The 27,769-nt window shown below is 43.9% G+C and overlaps 1 protein-coding gene across 1 annotated transcript; it reads left to right on the top strand.

The window, feature by feature from the left end:
• Positions 1-18,568: 18,568 nt before the first annotated feature.
• LOC122563720 (gap junction alpha-4 protein-like) lies at positions 18,569-27,573 on the top strand. Its single transcript, XM_043717855.1, has 2 exons — positions 18,569-18,741; positions 24,552-27,573. Exon 2 carries the CDS (start codon positions 24,568-24,570, stop codon positions 25,639-25,641), a length of 1,074 nt encoding a protein of 357 aa, XP_043573790.1. The 5' UTR covers positions 18,569-18,741; positions 24,552-24,567; the 3' UTR covers positions 25,642-27,573.
• Positions 27,574-27,769: the final 196 nt, after the last annotated feature.

Genomic DNA, 27,769 nt, shown 5'->3' with positions numbered 1-27,769 from the left:
GTTGTCCTGAGTGTGGCAGCCTTCTGATGTTATATTGAGAGGTACGTCTGAAGGCTCTTGCCCTCAGTTGCCATGCATTCACTGCCCTACTTTTAGTTTCCATGAAGGTTAAAACATTAACAATGAGGTTCCTTGTGTGAGATAGGGTCATGAAAAGATCTATTTAAAATATTTAAAAATACTTACCATTTGTCTGTATTTACAAATAGATGTACATGGTCAGAACATCCTGTCGAATTAAATCTTATCAACAGGATGTTTTATAAAATAGTTTGTTATATCAACACGGGACCATGGGCGAGTCACGGAAGGGCTCTTTTAGTGAAGCTTATGACAGACCTTGTTTCCCAAAGCATCAGACTAAACAATAACCCATTACTGCCCTGATTAAAAAGACACAGCAATAAAGAAAAGCACAGCAAAGACTTCTGACATTCCACATGAAACCCTCCATATTAAATCATTGCAATGTATCTCACCAACTAAGAGTCAGAGTCATAACAAGACAATGATAGCTAAGGAGAAGGGAGAGCAGTAAGGCATGCAATGTTCATAAGTTCCACTTTTTTCTTGCAGCATTTACTAATTAACCCTTGTTTCACTAAACTGTAGTGGTGGTATTTCTGCATGAGATAGCACATTCCAACTCAATCCAAGTTTTCTCTGAAATGCACATCCTCCACTTTAAATTTTATTAGTAATCTCAGCATAGACAACAAATGAGCTGAGAGTTGCGAGTATGATGGATGAGCCTCGGAGACTGAGGCGTAACATTACAGAAGTTTATAAAATCTTGAGGGGCATGGTTAGGGTGAATAGCCAAAGCCTTTTACCCAAGGTATGGGTGTCTGAAGCTAGATGATATAGTTTTAAGGTGAGAGGGGAAAGATTTAAAAAGGACCCCTAAGGGACAATTATTTTCATGCAGAGGGTGGTGCATATATGGAATTAGTTGACAAAGAAAATGGTAGAGGCTGGCACAATTACAATATTTAAAAGGCATCTGGATAAGTACATGAATAGGAAGGTTTAGAGGGATATGGGCCAAATGGGACTAGGTTAATTTTGAGTATATGGTCAGCATGGACAAGTTGGACCTAAGGGTCTGTTTCTATGCTGTATAACTCTACAACTCTGACTCTAAGTACTTTGTCAATATTCTTAAAGCCTTTTTCCTCTTTATGGTCTTGTTGGATTGTTACTGAGGCAGTGACTGTGCTACCAATGAACGTGGGACTGGGTTCAGGGAGCTCATTCTTCTTGATGGGTGCTCCATTCCTCAATATAGTGACAGAAAGCAGAAGTTACAAAGTCACAAACATGACCCCGTGACATTTTGTACAATACATTGGTGCTCTGACCTACTACACCTGACCCATGATGTTGGACCCAATACCCCACTTCACCCTTGCCGTGCTACTGGACCTGACCCCTTCTGCCATCACTAGACCGAATACCAACCCTTTGTACCCCTGTCTGACCCAATTTCTAACTCTCTCAACCTAAACAACCTTCATCTAAACACTACATCAGTTGCCTCCTTGCACCCTGGTACCCTACCCACTTGACACCTTACTCCATTCCTACTTGGCATCCTATGAATCTGGCACCCTACCACATAACCAATTGGCACCCTACTCAGCATGTACTCTAATTAGCTGCTTCATCGGTGACCTTCCCCCCATCATAAGGTCAGAAGTGAGGATGGTTGCTGATGATGCTCAGCACTATTCACAACTCTTCAGATACTGAAGCAGTCCATGTACAAATGCAACAAGATCTGAACAACATCCAGGCTTGGGCTGAAAAATGGCAAGTAACATTTGTGCTCCAGAAATGCTAGACAATGACCATCTCCAATAAAAGGGAATCTAACCACCACCACTTGAGATTTACTGAAACCCCTATTACCAATATTCAGGGGGTTACCATTGACCAGACACTCAATTGGACTTGCTATATAAGTAAAGTGGCTACAAGAGCAGGTCAGAAGACAGAATACTGCAGTGAGTAATTCACCTCCTGATTCCCCAAAGCCTGTCCATCATCTACAAGGCACAAGTCAGGAGCATGATGAAATATTCCCCACTTGCCTGGATGAGTGCATCTCCAACAACACTCCAGAAACTTCACACCATCCAGGACAAAGCAGCCTGCTTGATTGGCATCACATCCACAAGCATCCACTCTCTCTACACTCAGTAGCAGCAAAGTATACTATCTACAAGATGCATTGCAGTAAAGATCCTTAGACAGTTCCTTCCAAACTCACAACCACTTCCATCTGGAAGGACAAAGGCAGGGGATACAGGGGAATACCATCACCTGCAAGTCCCCCTCTCAGCCACTCTCCATCCTGATTTGGAAATAAATTGTTGTTCCTTTAATGTCACTGGGTCAAAATCCTGAAATTCCCTTCTAAGTAGCATTATGGACACACTTACAGCCCATGGACTGCAGCAGTTCAAGAAGGCAGCTCACCACCATCTTCTCAAGGGCGTTGTTTAGCCAAGGAAAAAGGAAAAGCATTATACACTTGTGTAGTCAGTGACATTCACGTCTCATGAGTGAGCTTTAAAAATTATCTGGCATCATAACTTTTGGCATCCTACATCCTATCCAGGACACCCTACCCAGCTTGTACCCTTGTACCTTACCCAGCTGGTACCTAATGACATACCATACTACATCATACCCATCTAGCACCCTAACATCACACTTACTTTGTGTACTTACCCTTTGACTGCAATTGTCACAATGACTATCTGTGATTTTGGACGTTTGAACCTCAGAATATGGCAGCTGACTGCTGTGAAATGGGGGTATGGTAGCCTTTCTCCATCAGTTCTGCACTTCAAAATAAAAACAGGCAGAATGGAAGAACAGCTTCACGTCTGCTGTCCTCTCAGAAATGCAGAAAGGAAAGAAGGGGTGGATTGGCAATCTACATGAGGTTGCTACTCCTTGGAAATTCTGGGCCCATGAATCTGCAAAAGTGATGTTTGTACACAACAGGGAGTTGTAATAAACATAATGTTGGATTTTTCATTGCCGCATACCCATACATATCTCTTAGGTTAACATTAGCATTTCTGCAGCATGTATAATTACTCGCTAGAGGCAAAACATGTATCATGGTAAGCAGCTGGACAACAGCCCAAGCAACTTGGACATCCAGCATTATCGGTTCCCATCAGTTAAGAAGGTACAACTTAATTTCTTTCAGATTCAAATCTAACTTCTTTCAAGCTAGAAGAAAATTCCAACAATGAAAAAGGGGAAACTAAAGCAGAGATAAATGAAATGAGAGAGGAGCAAAACCAAACGCAGTAGAAGAAATAAACTAACACTGCACTACATTCTATTTCTCAAAGCAATAAATTAGACCTTCAATCAGAAATAGAATTGAAGCATTTAATTATTGTCTGGGCAGACAATGATATCTTTACTGGATTACAGCTATTCAAGCAACATATGTCACTGGCAATTGATTATCCAAACCCCAGAACAGAACTCTGGCTTGCCATCAATAGGAATTAATATATCTGGTGTCTCTATGCATGTTCTGAAAGATGAAGAAAATATCTGGAAAGTACTCAAAGACTAGCTCCATGTAAGGAGTAAATTCAGGATTAACAGACTCCAACTCATGTCATACAGCCAGCAACCCTGCGCCTATAAGGATCTGTTGACCAGTTTGTCAGAAGGTTCCACAATAAAGGTGACTTTTCCAAAAAAGAACTCTTCAACAATCTCGACAAATTAGTAATCACCCATGCACCAATTAAAGCCTTCAGGAAGCATCGTTTGGGCAAGGAAAGGGGACACACTATCAACACGTTACTTGAGAATGGATGCAGGTATGGAGCCTTAGTGGCAAGGCAACAATAACTACATGCTTTAGATGCAGCTAACAAGGTTGATGCAGTCAGCAAAACGCACCAACCCAGCAAACTCTGTCACAGATGTGGTTTGTCACACATAGTCAAAAGCTGCCCACCTTCAAAACTGCAAGGTGTGTAGCACCAAAGGGAATCAGATACACATGTGCATAAATCTAGTTCCAAAGGCCAAACAGGCCGCAGAACAAAACACATGTGACCAACAAGATGGTACCACAACAGTGGCAGCAAGGAAAGTGCTAAGAACTTGCACAAAGATATTCATTAGGTTCACAGTTAATCAAACAAAAGGCTAACTTTGGAAGGTGATCAAACTTTCCATGTTATTAACGTCACAAGCCATATTGATTGTGTAAGGCAATCAGATCATTTTACAACTATGAACATCATATGTTCTAAACAAACACGACGACACACACAAGAAGCTAAAATTGACAAAGGAGCTAATGACAATAGATTATCACTGTGCTTTGTGAAAGCCATGTATCTCAGCTAGTGATATGACCTACAAGAGGCTATCTCACAGCATATAACAGGTTAGCAAATCTGAGGAATGTCAGAACCGCATTACAGTGCCAATACACAGGCTGATCTTGACCTTCTAAAATCTTTCATCTGGTAGATACCAATTGTGCAGCAATGTCAGGACAACCAGTATGCACAGATCTTACTACAGTTACAAATCATGAGATCCAAATTACACCCATTGTGATGGAACAAGCCAGGTATGAAATCAAATCAGGCAATGACCTCAAATGCTTACACACAGATACAAGGTGATCCACAATTTTAAAGGGATGAAATGTTGCATCTTAAGAATGATGCAGACCAATTTATCACTCCTCCAAGTAAATGCAACATGCACATTCAGGAGAAGCTGCAAACAGTACTGAATGCAATGGAGGAAAATGGTATGATTCAAACAGATTGGTGTAGATCTGTCACATGCATAAGGGAATTCTTAGATCCAAGTTGCCTCAACCTTTTACTTAAAATGTGTCCACATAAAATACAGATACTGGATGATTCAATCCTAAATTTTCAGGAGCAATGTTGTTTTTTGAACTAGGTGTTAAACATGGCTATTGGTCTGTATATTTTGCAGAAGAATTCCAGGTGCTCATGACACTTAGGGCTGCATTTGAACTGTACAGTATCTCATGGTTGAATGGATCGTGTGGATGAAATTGCACCTGATTCTGCTTTCATAGCCAATAGGTATGTTAAAAACAGGACGTTACCACAACTTTCACCGACAGATGGCAGCAGTTTAATGACAAGCATTGTTGTTTAACAAAACAATGTGACAGGTCAACTTCAGCCAGAGAAATTTCCTTGGTCCATTTCCTCAACCCATGAAGTACATCCTAATCCAAGCAAGATCAAAAATGCCCATCCCATAGGACAAGGAGGTTCTGTGACATTCTCTCAGAGTTTCCTACTTTCTCTTAACTTGTATTCCCAACATTGCAGAAGATGTATCTCCACAGAGAGATTTGCTCAAGAATGATACCCCCTGCATGTTGCAAGGTGACCACCAATATGTCTTCAATGCTCTTAAGCAGGCCGTGTCAGCAAAAATGTTGCCCATTGCATTATAAAAACTACAGAAAAGGCAGAGTTCTCAAGGTACAAGCATCATAAAAAGATCTGGACATGTTCCTTTTGCAAGATGAAAAGTGTCTTGCCTTTGGTTCAAAAGCCCTGTCTTCTGTGCAAGCCAATTACTCCAGTATAGAGAATGTGACATTAGTATTTGGCATCATGCAGTTTCACACCTATTTATTTGGCAAGAAGATCACTGTCAAATCAGATAAAAAGCTACAAGAAAGGATCTGCTTCAAACCACTGAGATAGAACTGCTAAATTTGTAACATCCACTTCTCAAGATGCATGGATATGACTTTGAAGGAGATAGATCCAGGTATCAGGATGACTAATTTCACACACTGAGCAGATTAGCTAATCCACTCAAAAACCAAGATACTTCTCCTGGCAAAAAAGGCAAAGAACTCAAGTTGTCAGAAATCAGAAAAAAAAACAGGAATTGCTGGAAAAGCTCAACAGGTCTGGCAGCATCTGTGAAGAGAAAGCAGGCTTCATGTTTTAGGTCCAGACACCCTTCTTCAAAACTGACTGTAGCTAGGAAAAGTTTGGTATGTTTGCTGAAGATAGGGTGGAGGGATGGGGAAAAGCAAACAATATGTGGAGATGGAGCCCAGAGAAAGAGAACAGCACACCGGGCGACTGTTTTTTGGAACACCTACATTGTGATCCTAAGTTTCCAGTTGCCCGCTACTTCAACACACCACCATATTCTCTGGCCAACATGTCTGTCGCAGGCTTAATGCAAGCTGGAAAACAGCATCTCAATTTCCGCTTGGGAACTCTGTAGCCTTCTGGACTCAATATTGGGTTCAACAATTTTAGGGCCTGAACACTTTCCCCCACCCCAACCCCCTCACACCAGGTCATGTTATCACATGAGCTGCAACCACAACCAACCCACTCTCAGCCACGAATGGCCCTCATTAGCAGCTATTGATTCTCCCAGTCTGATCATTACCCATTCCATTGTCTGCCCAACTGCTTTCTCTCGCTCTCTCACTCTCTCTCTCTTTCTCTCCGGGCTTCATGACCACCTCATTTGGTCCTCCCACCAAGATATCACCCGTACCTCCCAAACTCCAGCACCCCACCCATAACCGCCATCTTCAGCATATATACCAATCGCCTCCCAGCTACAACGACTAGGAGAAGGTGAGGACTGCAGATGTTGAGTTTAAAAGTGTTACGCTGGAAAAGCACAGCAGGTCAGGCAGAATCCAAGGAGCAGGAGAGTCTAGTAAAGGGCTTATGCCTGAAACGTTGACTCTCCTGCTCCTCAGATGCTCAGATGCTACCTGACTTGCTGTGCTTTTCCAGCATTACACTTTTCATCTCCTAGCTACAGTCAGTTCTGAAGAAGGGTCACTGGGCCCAAAACATTAACCCTGCTTTCTCTCCAGATCCTCTGAATTTTTCCAGCAATTTCTGATTTTGGTACTTCTCTTGATCTACACATTAATGTGATTCATTACATTGAAAGCATTCTTAAAGTTATCCATTACACTTTGGCCAGAGCCAACAAAAACATTTGTGGATGGCAACTGCGGAAAATGATCAATGACAAGAGTTGCAAAATAGCATTATTCTCAGATGTTCTGACAGTACCTGAGAAGATTTGTTAGTTTGGGGCATACCGAGATGAATTTGGGATATCACAACAAGTAATTTTCAAAGGAAATCAAGTCCTAATTCCAAAGATATTACACCAAGATATTGTGTATAGGTTATAAAAGGGACATACGGGTATTATATATGCTCAAGCCAATTGTCATGTCAATCTGTGTATCTGCCAGGGATGAATCAAGATATTCAACAACTCACAAATTTAAGTGAGGCATTGTAAATATAGTGTTTATAACAGCAGAGCGAGTCTCTATTTCCACATAATGTTCTATCCTCTCCATCAATGCAGGTAACTATTCAGTTATTCACACTACATAGGGTAGATTACATTTTTGTGAGGGATTACTTTTTATTAATTCATTCATAGGATGTGAGGGTCACTGGCTGGCCAGCATTTCTTGCTGATCCCTGGTTGCCCTTGAGAAGCTGATGGTGAGTTATGTCCCTGATCCACTGCACTCCACGTGCTGTAGTCTGACCCACAATTCCAGGGTATTGACGCATCAACAGTGAAGGAATTGCTATATATCCAAGTCAGGATGGTGAGTGGCTTGGAGGGAAACTTGCGCATTGTGGTGTTCCCAAGTTTCTGCTGCCTTTGTCCTTCTCGATGGAAGCGTTCATGAGATTGGAAGGTGCTCACTGACGATCTTTAATGAAATCCTGCAGTGCAACTTGTAGATAGTACACACTGCTGCTACTGAGCATCAGTGGTGGAGGGAGTGGATGCTTGTGGATGTTGTGCCAATCAAGTGGGCTGCTTTGGCCTGGATGGGATCAAGCTTTTTTGTGTTATTACAGCTGCATCCATCCAAGCACATGGGAAATATTCCATCACACTCCTGACCTGTCCCTTGGTGGCACAGATAGTGGACAGGCTCTGGGGAGTGAGGAGGTGAGTTATTTGCCTCAGTATTCCAAGCCACTGACCTGCTCTAGTAACCACTGTATTTAGGTCATGGATCTAGTTAAGTTTTTGATGAATGGCAATTTCAGTTGTTGTTAGTTCAGTTATGGTTAGGAGTTCAGTGATGGTTCGGGATTCAGTGATGGTTACACCATTAAATATCAAGAAGCGATGGTTAAATTGTCTCTTGTTGCAGATGGTCATTACCTGGAATTTGTATGGTGCAAATGTTACTTGCAGGTTTTCAACCCAAGCTCAGATATTGAATGGGTGCTCTTACATTTGAATATGGGCTGCTCCAGTATCTGAGGAGTCACAAATAATGCTAAACATTGTGCAATCATCAGAGAATGTTCCAAATTCTGACCTTATGATGGAGGGAATGTCAGAGATGGAGCAATTGAAGGTGGTTGGTTCTGGGACGCTACTCTGAGGAATTCCTGCAGTGATATCCTGGAGCTGAGATGACTGACCTCCAACAACTACATGACTCCAACCTGCAGAGAGTTTGCCCCCAATACTGAAGGATTCGTTTTGATAGGACCTTTTGATGTCACATTTCGTCAAATGCAGCCTTGCTGTCAAGGGCTATCATTCTCAGTTCACCTCTGGAATTCAGCTCATTTGTCCATGGTTGAACCGAGGCTATAAAAAGTCTAGATTAGAGTGGTGCTGGAAAAGCACAGCAGGTCAGACAGCATCCGAGGAGCAGGAAAATCAATATTTCGGGCAAAAGGCCTTCATCAGGAATGAAAAGGCTATAAAATAATCAGGGCTTTAAATTTCCCATTGTTTGACAATTTAACAAGACAATGAGTGCAATGAATGAACTGGCTTGTTCAGTCTTCAAGAACAGATTACGTCCCTTTTGCATTTCACTGGTAGGCCACTTCAAAGCAATGTGCACCTAATGGGGAACATCCCATATTAGATAATCACCCCACTATTCTCTTTCAAACAGTCTAGTGAATACCCTGCAAATAAGGCCATGACCTGAGCAACAGCAGTCAAACCCCCATCGTACTAATTAAATTAATCAATATGCAAAGAAGAACATCCACAGAGCTACAAATAATGCCCACTCAGTTCAAACCACTCGCATCTGGGCTACTTTGGAGACATTTGGTTCTTGAGCTCAGGAAGCACTCCTTATGTGCTCAGTTGGAACGATTGCCTGTCAGCAATTTGCAGATTATGGCCCACTCTCAGTGGAATGTATTTTTTCAGTTTTTGTCACCTATATCTGTTCGCACAACTTCCCCAGTACTATTTGAATGCTATTTTAAGTCCCACTATTTTTAAGCTATGATTGTGCACCACAGTTTAGTTTAAACTATACATCAAAACTACAATCTAGTTAAGGACGGGAAGCTATAATCTGAGGAATGGGTTATTTGCTGCAAGTGTAACACAGTTATCTCAGGAATCAGTTTGACAGCCCACAGGGATAGGATTAACTTTTCACGCAACAGGTATGAAATAGAGGAAAGATCAAAGATGAGAAAAATATTTTGATGCTTAAGTATTCGAAGAGCCATTTTTCCAAATTCTCTTAATCATAAACATTGTCTTCTCAAAACATCAACTCCAGATGATATGAGTGAGTGAGCCCTACCTCCATTCACCTCCGAATGCTTTGGGATTTCTCTGGAACATTTGATAAAAGTTAACCCTCCTTCTGGCCATTTTGCATTAAATCTTGAGTATTCTCACAATGTCAATACATTTTTTTATTTCAAAAATATAGTTTATTCATAAAATACTATGATTATCTATACAACTGGACATGCCATACATATGTAAACATTCCATTTGTTTGCATACCGAAACAGAGTAATCATTCCTATTTACAGGTCTGTACGATTACATTTTTAGCTGAGGCGTCAGCAGAGCCCAAATGACTGCGTGGGCCCCCTGTTCTTCTTTAGGTAGGCAGATGCTACACGGTGGTCTTTCCCCACCACGCCTTGGCGGCAGCTGCCCCAAGCTTCAGTGTGTCCCTCAACATGTAGTCCTGGACCTTGGAATGTGCCAGTCTGCAACACTCAGTCGGGGTCAACGCCTTCAGCTGGAAGATCAACAGGTTTCGGACCGCCCAGAGAGCGTCCTTCACCGAGTTGATGATCCTCCAGGCACAGTTGATGTTCGTCTCGGTGTGCGTCCTGGGGAACAGGCCAGAGAGCACGGAGTCCCGCGTCACAGCGCTGCTCGGGACGAACCCTAACAAACATTACTGCATTCCTCTCCAGACCTCCTCTGCATAGGCACATTCCAGAAGGAAGTGTTTGACAGTCTCGTCCCCTCCGCAGCCGCTTCGAGGGCAGCGTGCGGAGCAGCTGAGAGTCCGGGCGTGCATAAAGGATCTCACAGGCAGAGCCCTTCTCACCACCAGCCAAGCCATGTCTTGGTGCTTGTTGGAAAGTTCTGGCGATGAGCCATTCTGCCAAATGGCTTTGACAGTCTGCTCAGGGAACCGCGTGATAGGATCCGCCCTCTCCTTTTCCCGAAGGGTCTCAAGGACACTACGTGCTGACCACTTCCTGATGGATTTGTGGTCAAAGGTGTTTTTCTTCATAAACATCTCCACGAAGGACAGGTGACACGGAACGGTCCAACTACTCGGAGCGTTCCGCGGCAGTGAGGCCAGGCCCATCCTTCGCAACACCCGGGACAGGTAGAACCTCAGTATGTAGTGACACTTGGTGTTTGCATACCGGGGATCCACGCACAGCTTGATGCAGCCACACACAAAGGTGGCCATCAGGGTGAGGGTGGCATTGGGTGTATTTTTTCCCCCGTTGCCCAGACCTTTGTACAGTGAGTCCCTTCGGACCCGGTCCATCTTTGACCTCCATATAAACCTGGGTGACTGCAGCGGCACAGGTTCTGAGAATAGGCCAGACCTGTACCACGTATAATAGCAATGACAGTGCCTGCCACCTGATGACCAGGATTTTTCCCGCGATGGAGAGCGACCGTAGCTTCCATCTACCCAATTTCTGCCTCACTTTGATGATACGCTTCTCCCAAGACTTGGCACATGCCCCAGCCCCCCGGAACCAAATACCCAGCACCTTCAGGTGGTCGGTCCTGATGTTGAAGTGGATCGAGGATTGGTCGGCCCAGTTCCCAAAGAGCATGGCATTGCTCTTGCCTCGGTTTACCTTGGCCCCCGAGGCCCGTTCGAACTGGTCACAGATGCACATGAGTCTGCGCACGGACAGCAGATCCAAGCAGAAAATGGTGACATCATCCATGTACAGAGAGGCCTTAATCTTCAGGCCCCCGCTGCCAGGAATTGTCACCCCTCTCAGGCTCGCATCCTTCCTGATGGACTCGGCAAATGGCTCTATGCAGCACACAAACAAGGCAGGAGAGAGAGGGCAGCCCTGCCTGACTCCAGATCTGAATGGGAAGCTATCTGATTCCCACCCATTGATTGAGACTGCACTGACAATGTTGGTGTAGAGCAGTAAGATCCAATTGCAGATTCCCTCCCCAAAGCCCATTTTGGAGAGAATATCTCACATATACCTGTGTGATATCCTGTCAAAGGCTTTCTCCTGGTCCAGGCTGATCAGGCAGGAGTCCAACCCTCTGTCCTGCACGTAGGCGATCGTATCCCTGAGGAGTGCGAGATTCTCAGCGATCTTCCTGCCCGGCACAGCACAGGTTTGGTCAGGGTGAATCACCGACCCCAGAGCAGACCTGACCCGGTTGGCGATTACCTTTGACAGAATTTTGTAATCTGCATTCAACAGTGAGATTGGTCTCCAATTTTTGAGATCCTCCCTCTCCCACTTCCGCTTGTAGATGAGAGTGATGATGCCTTTCCTCATGGATTCACTCATGGTACCTGCCCGAAGCATACTGACATAAACATCCAGGAGGTCCTGGCCAATCAAGTCCCACAGAGCAGAATAGAGCTCAACCGGTAAGCCGTCGCTTCCGGGAGTTTTATTCTTTTCGAAGGACTCGAGGGCCTTGGTCAGCTCGTCCAGAGATAGCGGCTGGTCCGCTTCGCGTCATACAGATTGGTATAGAAGGATTTACTGATCCTCATGACGTCAGCCTGAGATGACGTTATGAAGCCAATTTCTTCCTTCAGGCTGCTGAGCACGGAGTCCTCTTTGTGCACCTTCTGAAAGAAGAAACGTGAGCACATCTCGTCCTGCTCCACCGAGCGGACCCTGGACCAGAAAATATCTTGGAGGCCTCCGAGGCAAAGAGCGAGGCTTGCTGGCCCTTCACCTCCTTGAGGTCCTCCGTGACATCAACCTCCATTGTCTGCAGTAGGAGCAGGTTCTGCATACTTTCCTGGAGCTGGGACAGTTTTCCCCGCCTCTCTCTCGCCTCCTGAACGCCTTTGAGGATGAAGAACCTCTTGATGTTCCCTTTTACTGTTTCCCACCAGTCCGCTGGGGACTCAAAGAGGGGCTTCATGGTTCTCCAACCTACGTAGTCCCTCTTGAGTTTCTCAATGTTTCCCGGGGTCAACAGCTTTGTGTTCAGCTTCCAAGTTCCCTTACCAGCCCGCTGCTTGTCCTGTAGGTGACAGTCGGCCAGTAGGAGGCAGTGGTCAAAGAAGAACACCGGCTTGATGTCGGTGGATCTGACCGAGAGCGTTCGGGGCACAAACAAGTAATCTACCCTGGGGCGGATAGACCTGTCTGCCCGTGACCAGGTGTATCTACGCTGAGCTCCGTCTGCAGGGGTGCTGAAGATGTTGTGCAACTTGGCATCTTTTACCATGTCCATCAGGGCCCTGGACGTGGCGTCCAGTTTACTGTCCCCCCACCAGATCGTCCATCTGCATCAATGATACAGCTGAAGTCTCCGGCCAGAATGACCGGCCTGGACGTAGCCAGCAACAGTGGAAGCTGCTGCAGGACAGCCAACCGTTCACTCTTACCCACTGGGGCGTACACATTAATCAGTCTCAGGGGAGCATTCCTGTACATGACGTCGGTGACGAGGAGTCACCTGCCCACCACCTCCTTAACCTCGGAGATGGTGAAGTTGCCTCCTCGCAACAGGATACCCAGGCCGGAGGCGCAGCTATCGTTGCCCCCCCCGAACCAAACTGACAGCCCATGGGCTCACAAGCTCGACCATCTCCTGTAGCTGCTGAGGTGCGGTATCCCACACTCCTGCAGAAACAGGACGTCGGCTTTAACGTTGGCCAGGAAGGCCATCGTAGAAACACACCGCGTCGCCGATTTGATGCTATGCACATTGATGCTGGCAATTTTTAACCCCTTTTTAACAGTTTACAAGGTTAACAGTGTCCATTTGCTGCTGGTCTTGCCCCTCTGGGGTAGCTGTGTGCATCCCCGTGGTGATGACAAACTGCTGGACCCTCCCAGGGCTGAGGTAGTTGTCCGGCTCCACGCTGGAGCCATTTCCCCGCTCTGGTGTCTTCGGGTCAGCCCCAGGGTCCGCACCGTCCAGTTCTCCATCTGACAGCGGGGCTGTCACAGGACCGCTGCTCCCAGTTACCTGGAGCTGTGGGCCGGTGGGTACCTCTTGGTTCTTACCGGGTTGGGGGAGGCCTTTACCCATCCCCTCAGAGGTATCGTCTTTTCCTGCTTGGGCGGTGCTGCCCTCCTTTTTCCCCGCGGTGCTCTGTCTCTTCCTCTGGTGACGACCCTCTTTGCGCCCGTCCTCACCGTGGGAAGAGCTGCCTGTATCCTCGTCGTGTAGGTGTCGCTTCCCCCTTCGCTGGGTGGCTTTGGGGACCTTGAGAGGTTTCCTCTTCCTACTTTTCACAGTAATCCAATCCTCTGCCTCCATTGATCCCTCCTCTTCCATTTCCTCCGTCTGTCTTGAAGGAGCTTGGATCGGCTGCTGCATCTCCCCGCTGTCTGCCGTCTGTCCTTCCTTCTGATTGCCTCCAGACACCGTTCCCGTGCTGTTTTGTGGTACCTTGCTGGTCTTGGGCAGTCCACGGCTCGTGTTGCCACCTCCGGCCATCTGTGCGTAGGTGGCGGCCCCTCGTCTTGGGCAGGCCTTGTACATGTGGCCCGCCTCTCCGCACAGATTACAGTTCTTGGCCTCCTTACATTCCTTGGTCGGGTGGCCTTCCTGCTTGCAGTTTCGGCAGACGGTCATCTTACAATCCGCCGCCATGTGGCCTGACCTCCCGCAGGTTCGGCACACTTTTGGCTGCCCTGCGTATGTCAGGTAACCTCTGCTTCCTCTGCGCAGGAAGCACACACAACGGGACCGCCGACAAGATGGAGAACAGAGGTTCCCCTTCCTTCTCCTTGAAGACCTTCAGATGCTGCTCACAATTCTTCACGCTCCTGAAGGTCACGTCAAAATAGCCTGCCACAGGGAAATCCTGCAGGCAATACACATCCTTTTTTTATTTCAAAAATATACTTTATTCATAAAATACTTTGATGGTCTGTACAGTTGGACATGCCATACATATGTAAACATTCCATTTGTTTGCATACCGAAAACAGAGTAATCATTCCTATTTACAGGTCTGTACGATTACATTTTTAGCTGAGGCGTCAGCAGAGCCCAAATGACTGCATGGGCCTCCTGTTCTTCTTTAGGCAGGCAGATGTTACACGGTGGTCTTTCCCCACCGTGCCTTGGCGACAGCTGTCCCAAGCTTCAGTGTGTCCCTCAACACATAGTCCTGGACCTTGCAATGTGCCAGTCTGCAACACTCAGTCGGGGTCAACTCCTTCAGCTGGAAGATCAACAGGTTTCGGACCACCCAGAGAGCGTCCTTTACCGAGTTGATGATCCTCCAGGCGCAGTTGATGTTCATCTCGGTGTGCATCCCGGGGAACAGGCCGTAGAGCACGGAGTCCCGCGTCACAGCACTGCTCGGGACAAACTTCGACAAACACCACTGCATTCCTCTCCAGACTTCTTCTGCATAGGCACATTCCAGAAGGAGGTGTGTGACAGTCTCCTCCCCTCCGCAGCCGCTTCGAGGGCAGCGTGCGGTGCGGCTGAGAGTCCGGGCGTGCACAAAGGATCTCACAGGCAAAGCCCTTCTCACCACCAGCCAAGCCATGTCTTGGTGCTTGTTGGAAAGTTCTGGCGATGAGGCATTCTGCCAAATGACTTTGACAGTCTGCTCAGGGAACCGCTCGATAGGATCCACCCTCTCCTTTTCCCAAAGGGTCTCCAGGACACTACATGCTGACCACTTCCTGATGGACTTGTGGTCAAAGGTGTTTTTCTTCATAAACATCTCCACGAAGGACAGTTGACACGGAATAGTCCAACTACTCGGAGCATTCTGCAGCAGCGAGGCCAGGCCCATCCTTCGCAACACCGGGGACAGGTAGAACCTCAGTACGTAGTGACACTTGGTGTTTGCGTACCGGGGATCCACGCACAGCTTGATGCAGCCACACACAAAGGTGGCCATCAGGGTGAGGGTGGCATTGGGTGTATTTTTTTCCCCTGTTGCCCAGATCTTTGTACAGCAAGTCCCTTCGGACCCGGTCCATCTTTGACCTCCATATAAACTGGAAGATGGCCTGAGTGACTGCAGTGGCACAGGTTCTAGGAATAGGCCAGACCTGTGCCACGTATAATAGCAATGACAGTGCCTCACACCTGATGACCAGGATTTTTCCCATGATGGAGAGCGACCGTAGCTTCCATCTGCCCAGTTTCGGCCTCACTTTGCTGATACGTTTCTCCCAAGACTTGGTGCATGCCCCAGCCCCCCCCGAACCAAATACCCAGCACCTTCAGGTGGTCGGACCTGATGGTGAAGTGGATCGAGGATTGGTCGGCACAGTTCCCAAAGAGCATGGCCTCGCTCTTGCCTCGGTTTACCTTGGCCCCCGAGGCCCGTTCGAACTGGTCATAGATGCACATGAGTCTGCGCACGGACAGCGGAGCTGAGCAGAAAACGGCCACGTCATCCATGTACAGAGAGGCCTTAACCTGCAGGCCCCTGCTGCCAGGAATAGTCACCCCTCTCAGGCTCGCATCCTTCCTGATGGACTCGGCAAATGGCTCTATGCAGCACACAAACAAGGCAGGAGAGAGAGAGCAGCCCAGCCTGACTCCAGATCTGACTTGGAAGCGATCTGATTCCCACCCATTGATTGAGACTGCACTGACAATGTTGGTGTAGAGCAGTAAGATCCAATTGCAGATTCCCTCCCCAAATCCCATTTTGGAGAGAATATCTCACATATACCTGTGTGATATCCTGTCAAAGGCTTTCTCCTGGTCCAGGCTGATCAGGCAGGAGTCCAACCCTCTGCCCTGCACGTAGGCGATCGTATCCCTGAGGAGTGCGAGATTCTCAGCGATCTTCCTGCCCGGCACAGCACAGGTTTGGTCAGGGTGAATCACCGACCCCAGAGCAGACCTGACCCAGTTGGCGATTACCTTTGACAGAATTTTGTAATCTGCATTCAACAGTGAGATTGGTCTCCAATTTTTGAGTTCCTCCCTCCCCCCCTTCCGCTTGTAGATGAGGGTGATGATGCCTTTCCTCATGGATTCACTCATGGTACCTGCCCGAAGCATACTGACATACACCTCCAGCAGGCCCCGGCCAATCAAGTCCCAAAGAGCGGAATAGAGCTCGACCGGTAAGCCGTCACTTCCGGGAGTTTTATTCTTTTCGAAGGACTCGAGGGCATTAGTCCAGAGATAGCGGCTGGTCCAGCCTCTCGCGTGTTCTGTTGTCTAAGACCTCCGTGATAGAGGACAGGAATGACTGGGAGGCCACGCTGTCGGTCGGCTTCGCGTCATACAGACTGGCATAGAAGGATTTACTGATCCTCATGACGTCAGCCTGAGATGACGTTATGGAGCCATCTTCTTCCTTCAGGCTGCTGAGCACGGAGGTCTCTTTGTGCACCTTCTGGAAGAAGAAACGTGAGCACGTCTCGCCCTGCTCCACCGAGCGGACCCTGGACCGGAAGATTATCTTGGAGGCCTCCAAGGCAAAGAGCGAGGCTTGCTGGCCCTTTACGTCCGCTGCGGCGAACCCACAGCATCCGAACAGTACTTTCTTAATAAACAGGATGCGGTCGACCGGTGTACGATCCTCTACCTTCTTCACAGTCACCCAGACTGTGTTTTGAACCCCCTGCCCAGGGCTGCGGGCAGCTGTTGAGGCCATAGCTCTGAGGTTGGCTGGTCCCTGAATTGGCGTTAGGCCGAAGCCAGCGTGAAGATCCACCAATAGCAGGTCAGCACAATCAAACAATCCACCAATGTCCAATCACGATCCAGCGATGATCTCCACTAGCTCTGATGACTCGCAACTCGACCCCTGTCCTGATAAGAACAGACACTTGATCTTAGCCAAAAGGCCGAGAAGCGTTGAATACAGAAGGCAAAAGGCTGCCTTTTTCTGATTTGAGTGACATTCCCAATTCCACATCCCCACCCCTTCCCACACCCATTAAGGATGAGGGGCATGGATTCAAGGCAAGGAGCATTAGTTTAGAAAGGATGTGAGTGGAGAAAAGAAATCACTCAAAGTTTAGTGGGAATCTGGAACTCACGGTCTGCAAGGGTAATAGAGGTCGAGCCTCATAGAATTTAAGAAGTATTTAGATGTGCACTTTTGATACCAAGGCTCGGTGTCAAGTGTCAGATAATGGGATTAGAATCATTAGGGTGAACAGCCAAGGTCTTTATCCAAGAATTGGGGAATCCAAAATTAGAGGGCATGGGTTTAATGGTGAGAAGGGAAAAATTTAAAAAGAACCTGAGGGGGTAACTTTTTCACACAGGTGTGTATGGAACAAGATGTCAGAGAAAGTGATGGAGGCAAGTACAACTACAGCACTTAAAAGGTATCTGCATAGGCATATGAATAGGAATGGTTTGGGGGGATTTAGGTCAAGTGCTGGCAAGTAGGACTAGGTCAGACTGGGAGATCCAGTCCACATGGACAAGTTGGACCGAAGTCTCTGTTTGTGTGCTGTACAACCCTATGCCTCTGTGAGCCACTGGACCTGAAATATTTGCTCTGATTTCTCTCCACAGATGCTGCAAGACCTGCTGAGCTTTAATAGCACGTTCTGTTTCTGCCTAAGAGTCTATGGTTGCTTTTGACCGGCATAGACATGGTGTGCTGAAGAGCCCTTTCCTGTGCTGTAGACCTCTATGACTAAGGACTGTAAGACCATAAGACCACAAGACACAGGAGTGGAAATAAGGCCATTCGGCTCATCGAGTCCACTCCGCCATTCAATCAGGGCTGATGGGCATTTCAACGCCAATGCCTGATTAAGTCTCTCTCTAATAATGAATGCCGGATTGAGAACAAAAGGCCTGTAATATTTGCTATCAAACTTAATACACTATATATACATACATACACATATAAATATATATATATTGCTTGCACAGGAGAGGACGCTTGGAGCTCCGGGATCTGTACAGTTGGAATTGTTGGGAGCTGTCAGTCTGGGAGAAATAGACAGAGCTGGTTCATGCAACTAATTTCCTTCCTGTGGCTGGAAGCTGTCAGCTGTGCAGGACTCATACATTCCGACTCAACTACATCTCCCGTCAAAAAAAAAAGAACAATTCAACTTCTGATTCCGCAACATAGTTCAGAAGTGACGTTGGAGGAGCTTTCCCTTTAAATGTTTCAACTCTGAGAAACGTTGCCCAGTGGAAGGGGACAAATCCTGGAGCCCTGCTATCGAGTTACAGCGTCCCGTGTCTTTTATAAACTTACTCTTGGTAAGTTATTCAATTCCAGTCCCTATTAAACTACTGGATAAAGGTCGATGGCGGTCTCGGTGTAACTGAACTTTATGAGTTTTACAGAAATGCCTAAAAGAAATCATTTGAGGGAAAAATGAAATAAATGCCTGTATCTCCACAGGGTTGAATGTTCAGTTTGTTTCATTTTTTTAGGTGTCCCTTTGCACGGTAAATATGTAAAGGCTAATGCTGTGAGTGCTACTTACATCGGATTGTCAGGGGTAGAAAAACGGAAGTTGTAACATTGGACTTGTTCAGTTTCTCTTTGCCATGCTGAGATTTGTTGTTATTGCAGGTGTGAAATTCTTTGTTGGGATTTTTCTCTTGAGTTCAGAAGGTGAACAGGGAACACAATTATTTTGAATTTCAAGCATCCTGGCCGGGGGTGGGGGGGACATGGTAGGTGGGGTGTCTCTGAGTCATTCAGATTTCTACATTTTTCTCTGATTTTTAAGCTGCTAACGTCTCTTTTTTTGTTCTAAGATTTCTGTCCCAAGAGGACACCAGGTGTCCAGTATTCTCTTTTAGCTGTTACTTCATTGGAAGATATCGTAATTGGCAAGGGGCCTCTGGGTCAGTTTTATGAAGGGATACTACCCGGCCAGGTGTGGATATTTACAGGAATACCCAAAGCTTTGTGCCAAACCCATAGGGGCTTTCTTAGAGTTTGAAAAGTGAGCCACTTGAGTATCAAATGGCAACCTCTACTTCGCAAAGCCTTTACCCTATTCTATTCCCTCTCTTCCCTATTATAAGGTACCAATCAGAATAGACATGGGAGAAATTGGACGTTAAATCGTGGAATTTATAGCATTATAGCATTCTTCTCTTTCCAGGCTAACTGTCCAGATTTATCAGGCACCAACTTATCCATTGTTACACTGAAGAACAATTAAAACCATAATTTCCCCGTACTACTTTACTCACTTGTGAGTCATGTAGCAATGGCCTCTGACTCCACACAAAGGAACTGTTATACAGTCATGACAAGGGACAAGGTAGATATAGTGAGTGGCCAATATGGATCTACAGCAGTGACTTGTAGAGTGATGTCTGTAAAGCAATCCCATATCATTTTCCAAGTCAGTTCACTTTAAGCATCTTTGCAATTGTTGCATCACCTGACACATGATATTATGGGAGACAAGCCGGGCATTTGGGCAAGGCGTTGCAGGGACAAGCAATCATTAAAGGATAGCTCGTGCCCTCAAAGCTAGCCCTTTCCTTTTTGAAAGTGGACCAATCCCAAGATCACTAACTGCAAGTTAATTCAATGAAAGTCTTGGCAATGAAGAGCAATGAATATCATCCTTGAAGCTAAAACTGATCGTCTGGGGCTGCATTCAGGCATATGGCTCAGTATCCTCTCCTCCTCCTCACAAATATTAGAACCTCCCTAAATACTGCACACAGTCTGTGGGTCTCAGAGTAACCATCAAAACTCCATCCCCAAAAGTCGGTGTCTTTTCATTAAATTATCTATCGTTTCACTTGCAATTTTAATATACCATGGGTAAATCACACTATCACATTTAGATTAGATTAGATTCCCTATAGTGTGGAAACAGGTCATTTGGCCCATCAAGTCCACACCGACCATCCAATGAGTAACCCATCCAGACCCATTTCCCTCTGACTAATTCACCAACACTACAGGCAATTTATCATGGCCAATCCACCTGCCCTGCAGATCTTTGGACTGTGGGAGAAAACCAGAGGAAACCCACACAGACACAGGGAGATTGTTCAAACTCCACACAGACAGTCACCCGAGGCTGGAATCGAACCCGAGTCCCAGGCACTGTGAGGCTGCAGTGCTAATCACTGAGCCACCATGCTGCCCTTCCACCTTCAGACCTTTCAGCTTCCCCAGCACCTTATCTTAGCACATTTTGATGAAGGCTTCCGCATCATGGTCCCTCATTAATGTTTTGAGAATGATGTGAAGGCCCCAGTATTGGACTAGGGTAGACAAAGTTAAAAATAACACAACATCGGGTTATAGTCCAACAGGTTTATTTGGAAGCACTAGCTTTCAGAGCTATAACCTGGTGTTGTGTGATTTTTAACATTGTTTTGAGAATGGCAGCAAAATTCCTTGAAGCAGAAAAATTGCCAGAGGTAATGTTTGTGTTCATACCAATAGTTCCAATCTTTAGATGCTTTCTGGTTCTCAATTAGGTGGGTACTCTAGAAATGTTGGAGTTGTTTTTAGAATGGAAGAGATTAAAGAAAAGACTTATTAGACATGCTCAAAATTATTTAATGCTTTAACAGATTATATAGGGAGCAACTGTTTGCAATGATGAAAGTGCTGGGAATGAGAGATTGCCAATGTAAGACAATTGACAAAACAAGAGAGGCATTATAAGGAAAGAAATGTCCTGTAGGTTGTTATATCTGGAAAATACTCACTGAAAGGGTCATGGGAGCAGATACACTAATAACTCAAAAGGGAATTGGGTAAACACTTGAAAAGCAATTGCAAGGCTGTGGGAAAGCACAGCATCATGAGCTACTGCCAAAACAAGAGCCTTGTAGCCTGTTAGGCTGTATAATTTGATAATAATACTCTACTTTTATGCCAGTGTTAGTAGATGCACGTACTGTGTATCAATCATGGCTTATGTAGTCAGGAATATTTGACTAACACCAGAAATAAAAATTTCAACGATGGTCATTGTTTGAGGGTAAGTGCCCAATTCTTCAGAATATATTTAAATGATACAGCCTCTGAATCTGGAACTAGCTCAATTGAAAAGAAGTTGAAAGTAACAGATATCAATCCCAGATGGGTGCATGGCATAAAAAAAACATTATTGCAATGAACAATGTTGGGAAATTACACTGCACAGAAGGGAAGGGCAAAGAAGCCCAAACCTTGTTTTAAGATTGCTCAGCCTGAACTCAACGCTTAGTCCAAACAGCATGGTCCACTTTCAATAACACAAAGGAATGATCAATTCACATCACCTAACAAGTTCTTTGCCAAAAAGGGAGTAAAGGCTATTTATAGATGGGATGAGCATTGTCACATTCCTTTGAAAGTTTGACTCTGTATGATTGACATTGACAGTTTAAAAATGCAATTTTATTTGAACGACAGAGTTGAACAAGTAACTGCCACAACTGCAGTTTTGTTGAAGTATTTTCACGTAACAGTTTAGCAATGGGTCCCATTTGCACGTCTAAGTTTTGTTTCAAATCGATATACTGTCATTTCTATCATTTCCCTAAAGTTACAAACCTGAAGAATTTGGCAGTTTATATATTGTCATGCTAATACGTCTTGCAAATTAAATGTAGACGACAACCTATGTCATTATTTATTTAAAGTAACAGTATGACGCAAAATGTTATGTCTCACATTCATTATATCAGAATGCTTTTAAGAAACATGCTCCTGATATCATCACTATATGCATGTAATCTGGGTATTTAAGGATCTCTTATTCCATCTTAATTGGCAAAACTGGAAGCATGGCATGCTACTAGAAACATGTTCCTCTGTTAACTAATAGCTTAATATTAGTCTTGAAAATGTTTGGGTGTGGTTATACACAATATCCACTCCCAGTTTCTTATATTATCAGAGAATACATGGCAGGACTGGCTGATCAAATAAAACACCCTGTTGGAGGCAAGTCACACCAACAGTGATATGAAAAGAGCAACAAAATGAACATGTGCACATAACCAAGAGTTGTAATGGGTTAATTATAATTGCATGAATGATGTCTGAGAAATGTAAATGTTTCAGTTGGTTCAGTCAGATGATCATGCACATTAAAAAATTCATAGATTTCATTTGCTGGCACTTGTGATAGCAGGTCATCATATCAGACTATGATTCAATGTCATAACTCAAACAGAACAAAAATTAGAATCCCGTCTGACCATTAACAGAATTGAAAAATAATTTATTGCTCTCACAACTCACGTCCAAAATCTTTTTGATTAGGGGTTTCCCACCGAGCTTAATGAGTTGCTTTGAAAGGAATTAATACAATAATATGTAATACTTGCTGGTAACATAAAGATAGATATGAAAGTAATTTGCGATGACCACATAGGAACTCTGTAAGGAAGTATGGATGGGGTTAAGTGAGTGGGCAAAAACCTAGAAAATGGAGACTAATGTAGGAAAATGTACAATTGTCCATTTTGGTAGGAAGTATAAAACATTAAACATCGTATCTAAATAATGAGAGACTGCAGAGCTCTGAGATGCAGAGGGACCTGGGGTTTCCATTGCGTAAATCATAAGGAGTTAGTTTACATGTACAGCAAATCAACAGAAACACTGATACAATGAAATCGCTTCCTTTGAGAAGAATATAAAACAGTGAGGTTATGCTTCAGTTATAGAGAGCAATGGTGAGACCACAACTAGAGTATTGTGTACAGTATTGGCCTGTTTATGTGAAGAAGCATTAAACTCTTTGGAAGCCATTCAGAAAAGGGAGGCTAGGCCAGTATTGGATTGATTGTTTTATGAGGAAAGGTTGGACAGGCTAGATGCATATTCACTGTGGTTTAGAAGAATAGGAGGTGATTTGACTGAAACATTTAAGATCTTGAGGAGTCTTAATGGAATGGATGTTGAAAGAATATTTTCTCTTGTGGGAGAATCTAGAACTACAGATCACTGTTTATATGTATTGCACATCCTATTTAAAACAGACATGAGAATTTTTTTTCTCACAGATCATGAGTCTTTGGAAATCTCTTCCTCAAAAAAGAGGAATGGCTGAAATGTGGAGGAATTTGATCAGCTGTGATCTAATTGAATGCCAAAGTAGGCATGAGGAACAGTGTGGTCTAGTCCTGCTCCTAATTTGTATGCTAGTATGGTTTTTATATATTACTGTGTCGGGATTCAGTAATAATCCTCATTGATCAATGGAATGTTGACCTTTTTCTGAAGGAGTTTTAGATTACTAAAATACAAAATGAAGCATCTATTTTTACAAAGCCTTGTTTAGGCATATTCTGAGTTGTAGAGTTACATTTTCCACATTGAATGTTAGGAAAGATACACTGGCCTTGGCAGAGTAACTAAAGTTAAAGCAGGGCATAAAAGGTTAATTATGAGACGCCAATGCATATTATTGGTCTGTATTCCTTTGAGTTTTGAAAGTTGAGAGGTGATTTAATCAGTGTTTAGAAAAGGATTTGATTGAATAGATACAGAGAAACTATTTCCTCTGCTGCAGGAATTCAGAACAAGGGGATATAATATTTAAGATTAGAGTTGGACCATTTAGCAATGAAATCAGAATAATTTCTTTTACATACAAAATGCCCACATACCAGAAGCTATTGCCCCAGAAGGCTGTGAGTGCTTAATCAATTGAAATTTCTCAAAGCTGTGCATGTCTTTTCGATAAAGGTTATGGAAAACAGCAAGTCAATGAAGTTGAGCAACTGGGTCAACCACAATTTCATTGAATGGAGGAAGGGGTTCAAGGGGTTGATCTCCTATTCCAATGATCTCAATAAAATTACACCGCCTGCTCTTGAATTAAGTCTTTAGTGATCAAATCCCAATGTTTATCCTAATTGCAAAATGAGATATTCAATGCAAATTGACAGAGATAAAGAAAGGACTGTAAATTCACTATCATGAATTTAACACTACCACACCACTAAAATTAGTCATTCTGCTTATCTTAACTGGCTATTAAGGATAAATATTATAATTTGTAGAATATGTGATGGCAGCTGCATTAATGCAGTAAAATTAATCATAACTGGCACTGAGTAACTGCCCTTATCATTGACAGGAGAGAGATCAAAAAGATGGGAGATTGGAGTTTTTTGGAAAAGCTCCTCGATGAAGTACAGGAACATTCAACAGTCATTGGCAAGATCTGGCTCACTGTGCTCTTCATATTTCGGATTCTGATCCTGGGCACAGCAGCAGAGTATGTGTGGGATGATGAGCAGTCGGATTTTGATTGCAATACAGAACAACCAGGTTGTGAGAATGTTTGCTATGACAAGGCTTTTCCAATCTCACACGTCCGCTACTGGGTGTTGCAAATCCTCTTTGTGTCAACACCAACACTTATCTACTTGGGCCATGTGATACACATATCAAGGCAGGAGGAAAAACTGAAGCAGCGAGAGGAGGCACTGAGGTCCCTGCAGAGCAAAGACAACCAAACTGAACGCATTTTGAAAGAGATTGAAAAAAAGAAGTTAAAGTATGCCATTGATGAGAACGGAAAAGTTGAAATTAGGGGAGCACTGATGTGCACCTACACACTTAGCATTATCTTCAAGATGACATTTGAACTGAGCTTTCTACTTGGTCAATGGTATTTATATGGCTTTGTGATGCCTGCCATTTATGTCTGTCAAAGAATTCCCTGCCCACATAAAGTAGATTGCTTTATATCTCGCCCCACAGAGAAGACCATTTTCATTTTATTTATGTTTGTGGTAGGTCTAATATCATTGCTGCTGAACTTTTTGGAAATGTTCCACCTCATTGGCAAATGTATTTTTAGAAGCCTTCAGATGAACTCCAAGAAACAACTCTGTCCAAAATTGTCTAAATTTCCAGGAGCTGCCTACGTTGAAAAGGAGTCAATACCAATGGAGTACATGTACCCATCAGTGGAACAGATTCATGGACCTTACCAGAGCTGCAACAAGTCATCTACTGAGCAGAATTGGACAAATTACACTACAGAACAAATATTAGCAGGCCAAAAGGTGAATCCCACGTCACCAGGACATTTGCCATCATATAACTTCTTGACTGATGTCCCTGATAAAGTACACCAAAGCTCAGTTCAACAGCAAAGGCCTATTAGTCCAGTCAGCAGTGTGAGCAGTCGGAGAAGGGACACTGATGTTGCAATCTAAGTTTGAATGAATATCAAGTTTTAAACAAGCAATATTGAAGAAGAATAATTATGTTTGACAAATGATTTTGCAGAACTTTCAGACATAGTCTATGAGCAAAGTTGTATAAGTATCCAAAATGGATTTCAACACATTTGACATGATTTAGGTACCGTACTAAGATGGATGCCATTGTGCCAAATAATGGACAAATACATGTCCCTTAGTCAATCACTGTATGAAGTTATTATTAAACTTGTAATTTATTTCCCACTTACTGTGAGATTTCCTATTTCCTGGTTGACATTCTGTGGTCGAAGTATGCCATTGGACTGAATGGATCTTTTTAGAAGCCTCTCTTTGCTATTTTGTGACTGAAATGCTCAAGTGAGCTAATGCCAGTGATGTTGTGTATGCAAGAATGGGTTTGACTGAGTTGCTCTTGGAGTTCATTTTTCTACTACCCACCCCTCAGCCCTCTCCCCATTGCATTAACGCATATAGAATACTGAGCACTTCAATCAAATCAAGGGAAAACTCAATCTTCTGTAAGGATTTGTTAATAATTAATAACAAAGCAGGTGATAGTTAATGACATACAACACACTTAATGATTAAAGAGGCATACTAATTTAGGTTTATTGAGAAAAAAACTACAATTGATGACAAAGATATAGTGTATTCTGTAGATGTTGTAACAACTATGTAACTTATAATATAGACAGACATTTCAAAGCAATGCACGTACAAGTCACTTTCAATTATTTTCACACACTTGACAAAATAGTGGATGCCATGTATTAAGGATCAAGACAATAGTTAAAGTGGAAGTTTCACAGACATTAAATAAAAAAGGGATTACTGTAAAGTAATTCAAAAACAAAACGTTGGAATCTTTTAATAATTGATCTTTCCCTTGTCCAATCCCGATCTGTCTGCCTAAGGGTCTACAGCGATTAATATGACTAGCATTGAGTCAATGTTGCTTGAAGTCTTTCCCTAGAATTCCAAAGAATTGTTCTTGCTATTTTGCTGCATCCTGATATTGAAATCAGAACTCCTTACAATGATTTCATCCACACACAAACCAAAACAGTGGAACATCTCAGCTTCTTGAGACTTCCTACTTCCTGCATTTTTCACTATTTTGCTCATCAGCTGTAGCCATCAATTGCTGAGTTATCTGATTTCTTTTTAATGTGGTGATGCGCCATACCATATTGATTTCTCAACAGTAGGTTTTCAAATCCTCACTAAATATGGGAGATATTCTATTCTGTTACCTCAAATTAGTGATCTTGAATATCATGGAATAGAATTGAAAGAAGGCATTGATAGCATCAAACCAAATTCCTTAAGAAATTAACACATCTTGTTCATTATTTATAGCTTCACTTGCCACATTATTTCGAATTGAAAATGCTACCACAGTCCTGAAGTCTTCACTGGAAGTTCTATGCTGAAGATATATTGGCAGGTGTAGAAGCAAGTCGCACACCAGCACATTTCACAGTCTTATTGTTGGTTAATGCTACTGCATTGTTACCGAGCATTGTATTCTCCTCAATTGATACTCCATGAGCAATCTAAAGCACAATTGACAGAAACAAATGATGTAAACTCCAATGGCCAACCTCAAAGAGTGAAGGACCATGAAAAAGGACATCAAGAATTAAAAGCAGCTGTGAGTGTGATCATTCTTTTGGAATCTGAGCTCACACTTGAGAAAGTTGCTCGTGACCTTCCTGAAGTAAATTTAACTCATTGTGATAGTAACAAAATCCTAGCTGTTTCTCAAAAATGTGAGAACTGAAGGAAAGCACAAAATTGACACTGTAAATAATAATTAGATCAAATATTTGTTAAAGTCTATTGTACAAAGTGAATTTTGTGTTACCTCTTGATGCTATTTGAACTGCTGACTGAAATAAATTTTTAAATATTAAATTCTAATCAAGTAATTTCTGCAGTTTATTTTGTCTGGATTTCTAGCCAAAAATTGCTTATTTGTCTGTGGATTTTATTTCAGAATTAAGCAACAGGTCTCCCCACTGAAGTCGACATTTGCACACATAGATCTGTGCTTGACAGTGACGCAGAAGTATGATCCCAAGGATTGAATAGTGCTGAGTACACACACACTTTACTT

The sequence above is a fragment of the Chiloscyllium plagiosum genome, chromosome 27 (genome assembly GCF_004010195.1).
Source record: "Chiloscyllium plagiosum isolate BGI_BamShark_2017 chromosome 27, ASM401019v2, whole genome shotgun sequence".
Lineage (NCBI taxonomy): Eukaryota > Metazoa > Chordata > Chondrichthyes > Orectolobiformes > Hemiscylliidae > Chiloscyllium > Chiloscyllium plagiosum.
This window is presented reverse-complemented; position numbering and strand designations above follow the sequence as displayed.